General features: G+C 39.9%; 1 protein-coding gene across 1 annotated transcript in view; it reads right to left on the reverse strand.

Moving 5' to 3' along the window:
• LOC107048456 (neuronal acetylcholine receptor subunit alpha-7) overlaps positions 1-15,248 on the reverse strand; it is a 113,696-nt gene that overhangs the window by 94,465 nt on the left and 3,983 nt on the right. Inside the window, exon 3 of the mRNA XM_015271655.1 lies at positions 14,601-14,645. Coding sequence (XP_015127141.1) covers positions 14,601-14,645 — 45 coding nt within the window. The remainder of the gene's footprint in view (positions 1-14,600; positions 14,646-15,248) is intronic.

The following is a 15,248-nucleotide window of genomic DNA, read 5'->3' on the forward strand; positions in this document are numbered from 1 at the left end:
GGGGGGGGGGGGGGGGGGGGCGAGAGGAAGGTGATACGCTCGTTCGATACTCTCTGGGATGAAGGAGGGTGAGTGTGAACCAGCACGAGAGGGATGAGGGAAAGCGTGCAACCGGTTGTCGCTGGATGAAGTAAAATAGAGCGGAAGGGTCAGTTCCGCCACACTAAAGGGAAACTCCTCATCACGTTAACGAATATCATTTCAGTATTTTTTCATTTTGCTCTTCAAAGTGCCCAAATCTAGTCGATTTATTCACAACTGCATGGAAATTGTGCTTTCAGTATCCTCTCGAGTGGTTGCACATGCAGTTGAGATTGATCTTAGGTCACCGCCAATGTCGACATTCATGTGACAGCAGCCGGGTGCATTAATGCCAGACATGCTTCGGGGTAAGGTCGAAAGTGTGGTGACGGCCTTTCTACCACCCTCGTGTGACCACAGCCGTGAAGACTCAGTGGTTTTCGGAAATGCATTAGCGCGAATATCCGTTTGCACTCCACCTTTATCCTCAGATAATGTTACAATGTAGCGCCTCGTTACACCGGTGGGTGTCGGATCGACGCACGTGGTCTTGTGATTGTCTTGCTCGGTCCACTGTGGAACTTTTCGATAGGATCCTGACCAGGGGATAAGGAAGCTAAATTAATTTGGTATATTCTAATTTGAAACAAACGCCATACTTTCACAAAGAATTTTCGCCAAATAATCATTTACTTTTTCGCACAGCGTGATGAAAAATGATTTTCGCCAAATATTCATTCACTTCAGAGAAGCATTTATTTTTTCAAAGTCGTGTTTCTCCCTGATTGGGTTTCAATTATGACAATCATATTGTTCTAGAAGATGACTGTGTTGCATATGACTTTGGATGAACTTCCCCATTGGTTATTCAGTTTTCTTAAATTTTTTATTCTCTAGAGGGAGGGATTTCGATTAATTTTCTAATGTTTATAATTATTGAGGGAGTTCACTCAAGGTCTCAGGGGTTCTTCAGGGTAGATCTTCACTGAAAGCATCAATTTGTCGAATCCAGTGAGAAAAAATCCAGCGTTTTCTCCAGGAGAATTAAATTTGTTCAATCAAAATCAAATACTAATCTTTGAAATCCGCATTTCAAATTCATCTTTATATTCCTCTCTGAGCGTTCTCATTAAACATTTCATAGCGGGATTATCAAAATGTATAGCTTCATTCAGTTTAATACCCATAAACGTCATGGTAATTTAACTGGAAAACTTGAAACAAATTTCTCCTGGGTGAAGTCTGTGGGATTTACCTTAAAACATTACAGCATAGCGCTTGGTTATTTACATTACACGTGAGTCTCGCCGTCATAGGTCTCTAACGAGACGACGAAGGATCTAAATGAACAAGTTACATCCTAATACGAAATCAGGACAATTGACCAGTTTTTACTACAGTCTAATAATTCAGCGTAGATCTCCACTGAGCAGAAGTAGCTTTCAAAAAGAAGATTAAAAACTCCGCAAAGGACTCAGTCGAATCCACTGAGATGAAAATTCGAATCCACTAAGATAAAACCCCAGATTTTTGTCTCCATGAGACTTAAAATTTCTCAAATTAAAGACTAATCTTCGAAGTCTGCGCTTCAAATTTATTTTTATATCCCTTTCTAAACATTTTCATTAAACATTTGATAGGGGAATCGTCAATATGAAACGAGGACAATTGACTACTTCTTCCTGCATTCCACCAACTCAGCAGAGAGCTCCACTCAGCATAAGCAGCTTTCGAAAAGAAGACAGAAGCATCAATTTCTGGATTGAAAAACTCACAAAAGGGCTCAGTCGAATACACTGAGAAAATAACCCAGAGTGTTTCCTCCACGAGACCCATAATTTCCCAAGTCAAACACCAGCCTTTGAAGTCCGAACTTCCAATTCATCCTCGCATCTCCCTCCAAACGTTCCCATTAACCATTTTATACCGTAATCATCAAAATTTATGGCTCCATTTAATGCAATAGCCATAAGTCACAGCAATTTAACCGCAAAACATCAAACGAATCTCCTCTCTTCAGCTCCGCCTTCATTTAATCGCAAGTGGATCACTATGACTAGACCTCAGCATAATATTTCAACTCATGTCCACGCAATTTGACTGACTAAAGAGGTGAACGGGGTCAAAGTAAAAGCCATTGAAGCCTTCCGCAAGGTCTTGGGAGTTTGGGGAGAACCACGATTATGCCAGATGGCAACGCCAGTACTGCTACGTATGGCTTTCGTGGCTTGCCAGGTATGTCCTGCCGTTCCCTACGTAAGTCAAATATTCCAGCTCTCCTCCCTCACGTAGACACGCTTCTCCTCACGTACGCGGGTATATTGGATATGTGGTGGTGTTCCCTCTCGAGCGGTGAAATTATTGGCAGCCGCGGGGATAATTAGATTTATCGGGTTATGCGGTGACGGAGAATTGGCCGGCTTCAGTATAATTCGAGCGGTTTGGCTCGCGACGGATCACATCGGGTGTCGCGAATCGCTTAACTTGCCAGTGGTATCGCGTGTCATGTGCGAATAGGGTGCAGTTGAGTTTAGTTGGCTATTAGACGCCTCAATATGCAATCATCCTCGGGGTAATGCGCACTGAAATACGTCGGAATGCCGGGAATTATGATGGCATTCTCCGCTGGAGATTTCCGGGACGTTTTTCATCAATTGCACTCACTACTCGCTTTTTTTCCGATGAATAAAAGTCGAGTAATTGCGATGGGGGAGAATGCAACATTAAACTCAAAACTTTTTACTTACTACTGCTGTTCGGCCGTTGTTTCGAGTGCATCTGGAGGTAAAAGCTGAGGGAAACTCATTTATGATATTTGAAACTTTTCTTCATCGATAGCTGCGACGCGAGTGGATTTTAAATTCAACGCAGAGATAAGATGGGGGAGATGGAATCCGATATCGGAATTGAAACAAGATTTAATTTCATAACAGTCAAGGAGTCATACATCACGGGGAGGTTATCTCCGTTGGAGAGTATTTCGGGAGGGGAGATTTAGTAGACAGTTCATCGGATAATTGATGCATGTCCGATGGGACTCGAGGAGAATTGAATTCAGGAAGTATACACTAATGGCATCCCTTTCAGCGGAACATGAACTATCGGTATGGTGTAATCAATTACCACAGGAGCGCTGTTATCTTCACCTACGCTGAACAGTTTTCTAATGAATTCCAATAAACGCAGCACTAATGATCGCTGATCACATGAACTGGATCACCAACCAACTTACTCAGCAGTGTTCGTCAATCCACCAGCGTCTCTTTTTTGTCCCATAGTAACATTGAATTTGGGGAGAATGGGATCTCTGCTAATGCATTTGAAAAGTACTTTTAACTCTTGAAAGCAGTTCAGCCGACGGTGGAGAGAATAAAGCAGTGAAAGTTGGGGAAACTGAACAAGTAGGGCGTAATGAGCAGCCAAAGGGAAAGTACGGTCTGGTCTCGAACGCTGACAAGACCCTTGAGTGTGCTTGCCGCGTATGTGAAGGTAAAACCACAAACCCCGAAAATTCAAGTACGCTCGCGGTGAAAAAAGTCGCTGAAATATTATCTAGAAAATGTTCAAGAATTATAATTCTTGAAAGACACAAAATTGAAAAAAAAAGAATTATTAAGAGAATGAAAAATTTCATTATGCGAAAAATCCTTTTTGTGGAGGATATCCTACGATTCGTTGCTTGAAAAAATAAATCTGTGGATGCAAAGTTATCCCGACTGTATTACTCGAGGGGGTGAGCCACCACTGAGGTAGAAAATTTATTATTGACAGGGCCTAGAATAGAAATTGCTGGCTAACTATCTCACGAGATATTTCATTGTTCCTAAGCATCTATCGACACGAGGAAATATTCTCCAGAAGTTATGTGCATAAACTGCAAGTGGATGTCAACCCAATTATTCGACCCGGTGTACAAGGGGTGATAAACAATTGCGATAATTCAAGATTCCTCGGGTGAAATTCTGGGGTAACTAGGAACGACAGTTTCAGGAATGTTCCGTCCTGAATTACGAATGTTTGCCCTGCCATATTTGATGAATACACTCACCTCATTATTAAAGATCGTTGCACGGGTAATTCAAGAGTCTCTTTAACGTTTCACTCGGCTAAACTATCTACCATGAGGGGGGCGATCAAAAAGCACTTCAGCACCTTGTAAATAGTCGAAAGTTCAACCATTACAAAGTAACTTTATCATCAAGTTGACGGCTAACAACGCGACCGAACAGTTAATAGTCCTGGTGTCAATGAAATCATCTTACAGGACTCAAGTATCAAAACGTGATGTGTGATATTGAAAGCTGGCGTTAGAAAAATACGACACGACTCAATTACTAAAAACTCCTGTTTATCAGAGGACAGTGCTAATCTGGCTGTTGAAGTTTGGCGGAAAGTAAATGCGGGTCGGAGCTTTGGTGGGAGAAGTAGAATTATAAACTATCAAATCGGGTATAAATGTGTCCCTTGGAAAAGAGCAGCTGGCAGAACAAGCGCGACAATTCATTAAACAAACATCATGATTTCCCTTATAAAATCACATTATCATGATCCCTTCATAAAATGCGACCTGTGATATTTGAACTTCTAAGAATATCAATAAATGAGAACTACTGCAACAAATCCATGAATGGAGCATTTTATCCCGAAAAATATCAAAAGTTCAAGCATTACAAACTAACTTCATCATCAATTTGAAGACTAACACCGCGCTCAACAGTTAATAATCCTGGTGTCAACGAAATCATCTTCAAATACCAAAACATGATGCTTGGTGTTGAAGGCTGACGGGAAATAAATACGGGTTGGAGCTTTGCTGGGAGAAGTAAAATTATAAATTTCCAAATCAGATGTAAATATTGTCCTCAGACAACAGCAGCTGGCAGAACAAGCGCATCAGTTCATTAAAACAAACATCATGATTTCCTTTAAAAAATCACATTGCGCAACAATTCATTAAACAGACATCATGATTCCCTTCATAAAATCACATTATCATGATTCCCTTCATAAAATGCGACCTGTGATATTTGAACTTCTAAGAATATCAATAAATGAGAACTACTGAAACAAATCCATGAATGGAGCATTTTATCCCGAAAAATATGAAAAGTTCAAGCATTACAAACTGACTTCATCATCAATTTGAAGACTAACACCGCGCTCAACAGTTAATAATCCTGGTGTCAACGAAATCATCTTACAGGAGTCAAATACCAAAACATGATGTTTGGTGTTGAAGGCTGACGGGAAATAAATACGGGTTGGAGCTTTGCTGGGAGAAGTAAAATTATAAATTTCCAAATCAGATGTAAATATTGTCCTCAGACAACAGCAGCTGGCAGAACAAGCGCATCAGTTCATTAAAACAAACATCATGATTTCCTTTAAAAAATCACATTGCGCAACAATTCATTAAACAGACATCATGATTCCCTTCATAAAATTACATTATCATGATTCCCGTCATAAAATGTCAACTGTGATATTTGAGCTTCTAAGAATATCAATAAATGAGAACTACTGAAACAAATCCATGAATGGAGCATTTTATCCCGAAAAATATCAAAAGTTCAAGCATTACAAACTGACTTCATCATCAATTTGAAGACTAACACCGCTCTCAACAGTTAATAATCCTGGTGTCAACGAAATCATCTTACAGGAGTTAAGTACCAAAACATGATGTTTGGTGTTGAAGGCTGACGGGAAATAAATACGGGTTGGAGCTTTGTTGGGAGAAGTAAAATTATAAATTTCCAAATCAGATGTAAATATTGTCCTCAGACAACAGCAGCTGGCCGACCAAGCGCACCAGTTAATTAAAGCACTATCATGATTCCCGTGAAAAAATGCGACCTGTGACATTTGAACTTCTAGCAGCATCAATAAATCAGAGCTGCTCAAACAAATCCATAAAGGGGGCGATTAAAAAGCACTCTACCCTGAAAAATATCAAAAGTTCAACCATTACAAAGTAACTTCATCAAGTTGGAAACTAACAACGCAACTGAGCAGTTAATACTCCTGATTTCAATGGAATCATTCGCCAAGACTCAAGTATCAGAGCACGGTGGGAATGACGTTGAAAAATTGCCATTTATCAGAGGGCAGTGAAACGAACGAGTAAAGGAGAAGATGAAAGAGCACTCACGTGTTGTGAGTCAAGGGGGTTAAACCATTACATGTAACAAACGAGAAGTGAGTTGAGCCAGTGGAGAGGGATAATAGATAGCTGATGAAAGGGGCTGACTAAAAGACGAACAAGATGAGAGTACACACGTTTGTACCGGTGGCCCATTGAAGTGGTGCTGGGTATTGTGACAGTGGAAAGACAAGGAGGTGAAAAAAAGTTGAGACCAGGTGCAATACACAAGTGTTATCATGTTGGATGCGGATGCACTTTGCTGAGATTAGATTCTAGCTTGTTTGGCACACACTCGTACATTTTACCCTCGTTGCCAACCTCTTGCTGTTGTAGCCTTCTCCCACGTGTTCTCGTTGTATCGTTCGGTACATAGTCAGGCATCTATAACCCTGGTGTCTCAAATGACGTTAACATTCTCTAACGTAGACGCTATTCGATTATCCGTGGCCGACGTGCACATGCGTTCTAACGCCCTGTAGCACCCCTGGGAATGTCTTCTGAGAGGGATACTCGATTCTCCTCTACAACCATATAAATCAGATGTCGAGATACGCCGAGAAACAAGAATCTCATGGGTGGGAGAAATATCGGAGACAGTCGCGGATGAAATTTAAGACCACATTCGATACGCAGAGAGTCGATTCAGGGGGTAATGAGTATTGTTACGGAAATGTATTTTTAGATGAAAGGAGAAACGAATTGGATGAATTTGATTCTTTTCATGGTGTCACTGTAAAAACTAGTGTCTTCATGACCGCTCAATGTGTCTTTTGAGCCAACTTCGCGATTTTCATTTCAAAATGCACATTAGGCTAATACGAAATGAATAAAAGTTAAAATTGATAACGAAAAAAATGAAGTGGCATCTATATGCACTAAAAATGAGGGGGCATTGTGACAGGCGCCATAAATGCCTTGTCATGTGATACATTTGATTCTCCAGGTACAATATTTGATAGACAAGACATTTTTTTCTCTCTATTCAAGAAACTTGAAAATGAAGACACTTCAAATTCTGCTTCATGACCGCCATTCAACCAAAATTATCAGTGGAAAAGTGATTGAGTCATGCAGCATGGTCGACCATTGAGAAAATAATGAAAGAAGCATTTGGAAGTGGGACATCACAAGTTAGAAAAACAGGAGCGTTTTGAAGACGTGTAAACATTTTATTTTCGCACCAGAGGCACTTTATGGTGGAGTAATGCCCTCGATGCATCGAATTGCGGAGCTTTCCACGGGATTCACGTGCAAAGTATGAATGCAAGTATCACCAACTGAATATCAATAGCATTCGTATCTTTATGGACTGCCATCGATGCGTTAATCTCATCACTATCAACGGTTTGACGTAAAACGCAGCGAGAGTGTTACATGAGATACAGAGTTTATCTCGTCGTCGCTCCGTCACCCGATGATGCATCCGCCTTTTTCACCACGTTTCACCCTTCTACACGCATCTGTCCTGTTGGAATATACCAAGCTATCCACGCATCAAAGCATCAGATATCTTTTTATCGCGGAAAATCTTACTATCTCGCTGTTATTGCAATCTGCTGGCCACGTTAATTGAATACTCTTTTTACATCGGTGTAACGAATGGAGCAGATATTTTTTTCCCATCGCTATAACAAATAGCGAAACTCAATATTGCCCTGCACGCAGCAGAATTCGATACGGAGGACGTTAGTTGTTGAGGGGGAAAACAGAATTTCGCTTTGCATTTTTTCCATAACAACATATTCTCGGTTGAGATGAATGGCTATCGATTGGCCCGTCGACGAGTCACATGATCGACGCATGTATCGGGTTGTATTGACGAGTTTCATTTGCGCAGTGGCAGGTGAAATATGCACGGTTACAATTTTTTTGTGAATTTCGGGTCGGCGTCCACGGCCGCACTCCGGAATTCTTCAGGAAATTAATTTTTTAGAAAAATTCTAATTCTGATTTCCCTCTGAGTGATATGAAATTTTCACATAAATTTCCAAAAATTTCACCGGACATCTCCATCAATTTTACCTGAGACAACTAGAAATTCTACTTGAACAGCACTAGAATTTCTCATAGTAGATAGATTGTAAGTTTTTCATCGATTAGTTCACAAATTCAAGAATGTTTTCAGGGAATAATTGAACTGAAATTCACAGTTCCCATTGATTTTTGGATGAAATTCTGAATTTTTAATGAACCAATTCCTTGAAATTTCAGTAAAACAAAAAAGTTTAAAAAAATTCAAAAGTGTCCTGGAAACTGCAGATAAAATTTTTTAATAGTGCACATAATGCCCTCGAATTTCCGGAGTTTTTCCGGCCTAAATTCAATTCAAGCCGCTTGCCTGAAAATTACAGCTCAACTGTTCATGAAATGTCAATTTTTTTCTCAACACTGCAGGGGCTAAACGTGAGGGGAAGCTGGAAAATATACCGATCGTTGCACACGCAGTCCCGAGAGTCGTTCGGAACCTGTTGCTGTTGATACTTGGCACCGAGTGAGACAGAGGTGGGGTCCAACTACGGGTGGAAGAAAGCCAGAGCCATGCGAAGCCATTCTGGACTCTCCTACGTATCCAGTGGGCGTCTAGATCCCCAAGAATGAACCCGATACCCATCGGCCCCATTTCTCCGAGCACTGATTACGCTTCAACCAGTGCCCCAACACCAACAAAACCCCCCTACACACCAAGTGTAACCAATGAGACAACATCAGGAGGTACACCAGGATCGATACTTTATCGCAACAGTTCCAGATTGAATTTCACTCGGGCCACAAGCCGCTTGTGTTCTCCGAGGGAGAAACAAGTCAGCTTGCGACAAAGACAAAATGGTTGACAAGCCCCACTCCCTCCAGTTCTCCCTCTTTGTTCAACACTTTTATTTACTTTAGCGTCTAAAAGTGCGGAAGTAATGCCACGTTTATAGGCAACGATGGAGATAAATTGTAAGAAAACGAAATCGATTTGGAAATTTCATTTAACTCGTACTTCCACTTGATGGAATTCACCGTTTTTTCATTCAATAATGTCATATTGCATTATTGACGGAGATTTTAACTGAGTTTCGATTTAAAGCATTCTCATGTTGAATCCAATAAATGCGATGTTTCAAGAATTTAAACTCGACGAAAATCTGATGCCATTATCCTAGAATTTTGGCGGAACGGATCTCATTAACACAAAATTAAATGACAAAGCGAATTTATCATTGATCATGAAATTGTGGGCGTTGATGACTGCTTGAATTGACATTAGACATGTTCTGGGAGATTTTCTGGCATGACTTTTACCAACGGTTATAAAAGAAACTCATTATTAACCGATTATAACGTATTCAATCCTTGGAGGTGAGCAGGTACACGAAAAACCAAAAACAGACGGATGTATAATATTTCAGTTAAAATAGCTTGAACTGAATTTCAGTTTAAGGTATTCTCATCTAGCAATACTCCAAGAGTTTAAACTCGGCTGAAATTTGATGCAATTATATGAGAATTTCTGCGCAACGGATCTCATTAACGTAAAATTACACGACAAAGTAAATTTCTCATTGACCATAAAATTGTGGGCGTCGCTGACTGAAATAAAAGAAACACTCATTATTAACCGATGATAACTTATTCAGTCTATGGAGATAAGCAGGTACACGAAAAACCAAAAACAGACGGATGTAGAATATTTCAGTTTAAAAATCTTGAACTGAAGTTCGGTTAAAAATATTCTCATGTAGCGATACTTCGAGAGTTTAAACTCGGCTGGAATCTGATGCAATTACATGATAAAGCGAATTGTCCATTGATCAGGAAATTATGGGCGTCGCTGGGTGTTTGAATTGACATCAGAGATGCTCTGGGACGGCGTTTACCGACGGAAATAAAAGTAACGATCGAATATCTGAATAACGATCAGGCCTTATGGCTCATCGTTGACTCGGAAGAATCGCCTGGAGTTGGTGAATCATCCAGTCATATTCGAGAGCGTACGTCAGGTGCACATAAGTGCTTTATGATAATTCTAAGAGCTCAACGAGAATAGTAGAACCTTTGTGCCTCCCCCCCCTCCCCCCCGCCTTTCTGGTGATGTGTGCACACACACTCCGACGATATATTCACCGTAATTTGCCTCACCAAAACTTGGTGGTGAGGAGGGCCCACGTATCTGCCTACGTATTGCGAATTATTTGTAGTTTCATGATCTTCCCGTTTGCCATGTTAAACCCGGGGCGGGAATACTTAAACGACCGCAAAAACAAGCTAACATCAGTTCTGCGCTTCGAATTCTCGCTTTGTTAGGAGACGTGCGTAAAAACCGGGCTTTTTCATTAGAGAGAAAATAATCAAGAGAACAATAAATAACTGAGAGCAGGGGGGAACTCTCTATTTATCCCGTTATTGTGCCGAGTGTCGGTGGAAAACAATGATATCTGTCTCGAGTAAACTCAGTTATTTTTCCCCCTCGGTCATGGGGGCGCTGTTATGGCTCTGATTACGGCTGTTTTGATCTGCCCTTAATTACTGGAAGACGCTCTCGTTTAATCGCTCAAGGTAATGGGGAGATGGTATTTGAGATTTACAGGGAAGGCCCTTCACGGAGGGAGGGGATTCGTCTGGTAATTAATAGTGTTAATGTTGATTCCAAGTTTATACAATTCAATTTGAATGGAGAGAGCGAAACGGGTGGATAATTTTTTGCGTGCAGAAGTCATTATCATGTTTAACTTTGGGAAAAAGGCAATTATGGAGGAGTACACGGAGATAAATTTTTTTAGAAAAGAGATGCGGGAAAAGAGACGCAAAGTGGCGGCCAGGAAAAATTCCAGTGCCGACACTAGAAATTTTATTGGGGAAAACATGAATTTTTTCTCGTCTTTCTGTGACAATTTTATAGTAATCCCCAGAAATTTTACCTTAACAGTACCAGAATTTTTCACAGCCGGTGGATTGTGATTTTTTCCAGTACTCGTACTAGAAATTTTCTAGAAAATTTCTCTCCGTGTATATATTATTATAGAAACAGTGTCTACGAAAATGCAATAATAGCAACATGATAGGAATAATTTTCGCAGCTATAATCAATTTTCCACCATCAAAATAATTCCTTTAGAGTCGTAACAAATTTATTCATCTTTAGAATTTTACCAGAAATCGATTCCATGCCTAATAAAAATAAGGCTTCCTAATGTTTAAACAATTTCAATAATTTATTTATAAATAACGAATGTCTAAAAAAAATAGTAATTCTGTGCAAAATTCAATTTTAATAACGCTGAATTATCATGATTTCAAAACTGTAAAGATACTTGGCTATCCTTAAGATAAATAAATAAAGGAGGGATCCCCCTGGCAATTAATATTGATCTCAATTTAAAACTAATTGGAAATGATTGAACCCAAAGAATCCGAAAAACCAAACAGATGAATAATATTTCGAATAAAATAGGAGAATAAAAATGATGGAAGAGACAATATCTGATATAAATAGAAAGACAGATCCATCTGCTAATTACCGATATTGATATTTATTTCCAAGGTATTAAAAGCGATTGGAACTCATTAAATCAATCAAACGCGAAAAGCACAACAGACAGTATGCCGAATAAAATGGAAGAAAAAAATTATGAATGAGTATAAATAATGAATGAAATGAATGGGGGAGTAAAGACATACAAAGGCAGAAGAATAATCCACCGAATGCTTTCGCAGAAACTTTCCCCTGACGAATGTGACTTTCCAGGTATAATTTTAGCGGTTCATTTAATTCATGTCCGCACATCAATGATATTACTTGGAAATGTTCGGTTTCCTTGGAAGTTGAATTCTCTGAAGAGCAGCGCAAACGACCCACGCCATTCGATCCACCTGCACCCACACAGATACTCCAAAAAATTCACCACTCCGAGCACCTGGTGCTCCTCCACCCGCCCACAGTGCGATTACATTTGATATTTCTACTCATCTTCCCACCTTCATTTACACGGTTTTCCCTGTCACGGGTGGCAATAATTCGAAATCATTTTCCAGAAGTTGAACACTGGAGAATAAGCCCCAAATTTCATTGCATTGTTTCTCAACATTTTTTATGGTTGTTTGTACACTGGGGGATTCGTTTACTCATTGAGAACAACTTCAACTTTGAGACTGCTGTTTACCGTATGACCAAATAAATTGCCATTGTTTTCCGCACGTGAAGGCAGGAAATATATTTCAATGGTTTGCCATTCGTCACCCTTATCATTATGCTGTTACCCGCGCTGTAAAACCGAGTGTTTTAGAAACGTCTTAATTCAAGACAATAATCAATTCGTGATGACTAAAATTTCGAATGTCTCAACGTATACAAAATGACGACAGAAGAGGTAATTTCAACCGTAGTAAAGCAATTGAAAACGAAAATATTCGATCGTTCTGATAATGAAGAACGAAGCTAAGAAATTTAACTGCCATTAACGAAAGCGAGATATTAAAAATAATAATACCAATTTTATCTGTAATAAATTTAATATTTCCGAGATAAAATTCCATTAAAAATAAAATAGTATCCCGAGTCGAGGGTTTGGTTCTGATGGGACGTACACAGGTCTTTCAAGAACTCTCCAGACCTAGATTGACCTGATAAGTCGTAATGAGTTCTGCGACGTACTTTTCCGGAGATCTTTCGAATGCTCAGTTCTTTTCGGCCCTGAGAAGTCCTCCACTATACTACCGAGACCTCGGGATTTCACGAGGGGGTGGAAGGGAAGGCATGTATGCAAAGGGTTGAAATTTGTAGCCAACGAGAAGAGAGGGTTGCAGAATATATTTTAGCCACCCTCATCTCTCCGTTTGCAGGCAGTGTTTAAATAAAAAAAAGTGAACGTTGATTCTGTATTTATTGACCCCCTGATGCCAATAAAACCCTCGGAGGTGACAGAACAGACGAAAAAAATTTTTTCTTTTTCACGTGGGTCAAGATTCAGGGGGAAAGTCGATTTTCGCCAAAATTGAATTTTTTCGCTAAGTGAAGGTTCATTCTGTATTTTCTAACAATTCTGATGACAATGAAACGATCGGGATTAACGCTAACACCAGTTAATTTCTTCTCAATTTCCCGACAGTAATGAAACTCTCAACAATAATACCCTTTGAGTAAAATGACTCGGACCCTCTGAATAGGCAACAATCAACCCCAGAATATACACAGCAAATAGAGCCTGTAACTGTAGCGAATGCCGAAGCGATCAAGTCCCCTCGAGTTTCCTTGAGTCACCGATAAATATACCATCTGTGAGCCAGGACTCAGAGCATTGTTAGGAGCAGCCTTAATTGGCTCTGGATAAGCGCTCTGCGAATGATCGGGCCATACTGTGTCCCTGAGGTATAAACCTACGGACTAAATCATCCAATGTCTGTACCCCGTCTCTCTCACGCGCTCTCTCTCTCTCTCTCTTCAACAATTCAAGGATACGATATACTCGTCTTCCCCTTTGTTCCATGCCAAGCACCGGGATTCTCCTTCCGTCGTCAAAGCCAGTTTAAATACATCGATTGTAACCTCGATATGTCAGTTACCGCCAATCACAATATCCCCACCACCGTTCGTGGCTTTGTCCTCGTCTTTGTCCACAACTATCTAAATCCCCATTCTTTACCGCGGCGAGACGATCTCGTTGGTGTCACAAGACATTCTACACTCCTTTCATCACAATTTTCTTTGAATGCTACCCAACTTTGGAGATTCTTCTTTCATTGCCTCGGGTATGTATACGTATAACTAGTTCGCGTGGAAGAAAATCTCGTTTATTCAATGGACATTAGCCTTTGATGTGGTGCTTTCCTCTGATTCAACGATTTTTCAATATGAAATCTCATTAAAAGTTCAGTTTCAGCGAGAGAGGATTAATGCCGTTTGAAACTTTTGTGTTTGAAATATTTTAAGACGAAAAAACACTATTGAAATTAGTTTTTATTAAAAATTAACTCTCTAAGGTGATACCTGAAGAATTCTTTCCCCTTCGATTTCATTTTTTTCTTTGAATTTTCTCCAAAATCCAAAATTTTTCTCATTCGAATATTGGGCAATACTTCTTCTTTTTTTTCAACACTCCATTATCTCAAGAATAGTATATTTCGTAACGAGTGCAAAAAAGTGTTTTTTGGCAAGCGGGAGGTTTATATCACGAGCCGAAGGCGAGTGATATAATCCCACGAGTTAAAAAACATTTTTTCACGAGTTACGAACAATATTTTTCATCACAATGTGGCGGAAATTGGACTTTTAGGCACGCGGAGCGTGCCGAAAAGTTCACTTTTCGTCACAGCGTGATGAAAATAATAATTTGTATCCAACGCAAGAACGCGAGCCCTAGCCTGATGAACAGTGCAACTCCAATTGAAATTAATTCCCCATTTTCCGTGTGAATCGCGAAGGATTAAAAGAATAACTATACATAAGAGTACTCACCAGTTTGAGCCACGCATTCGTTGTAAGAATTTGATTCTTCTCATCCTGAAAGCAAAAAATCAAAATGTAATAACCTGACCTACTCCCAACCAACGGATAAAATAATTTCCTCAGTTTTCAGATGAGATTCGATAAGAAATTTTCGTGCCGCGAGTAAAGGCGGAAAACCTAAATAACAGAGTCGTAAACATGAGACACAGAGAGCACATGGAGGCCTCTGAAGATATACACAGTGTACACACCGGCCAAAGGCACACCGAACCTTATTACTCCGTAAGAAAGATGAGAATGTATACTACTGGTGATATAAAAATGCAAAATTTCCATTTCAAAAGAAAACAGATGCTGTGCATTTTGTACTCTCTGTACTTGTGAGCCCTTCTTTTCTCTCCTCGGGATTTTTCTCTAATCTTTTTCTTTCTCTTTCATTCGTCTCTTTCTTTGTCCTACCCACTCACCCCACCTTTCATCGCCTGGTCTCTTAGCGGCTCCAGGAATTTCAATTTATGGGTGAGACTTCAGTGATATCGTACGAAGCTAAGAATTTCACTCTACTTCTCCCTCGATACGTTATTCGTTTATGTAATCTCCAGCTGTACCCTTTTTTCATTCCTCCCTTGGTTTCATTTCTCGTATTCCCCCCATTGT

This window comes from Diachasma alloeum, unplaced genomic scaffold, assembly GCF_001412515.2.
Source record: "Diachasma alloeum isolate Michigan unplaced genomic scaffold, Dall2.0 Dall_scaffold_00176, whole genome shotgun sequence".
Lineage (NCBI taxonomy): Eukaryota > Metazoa > Arthropoda > Insecta > Hymenoptera > Braconidae > Diachasma > Diachasma alloeum.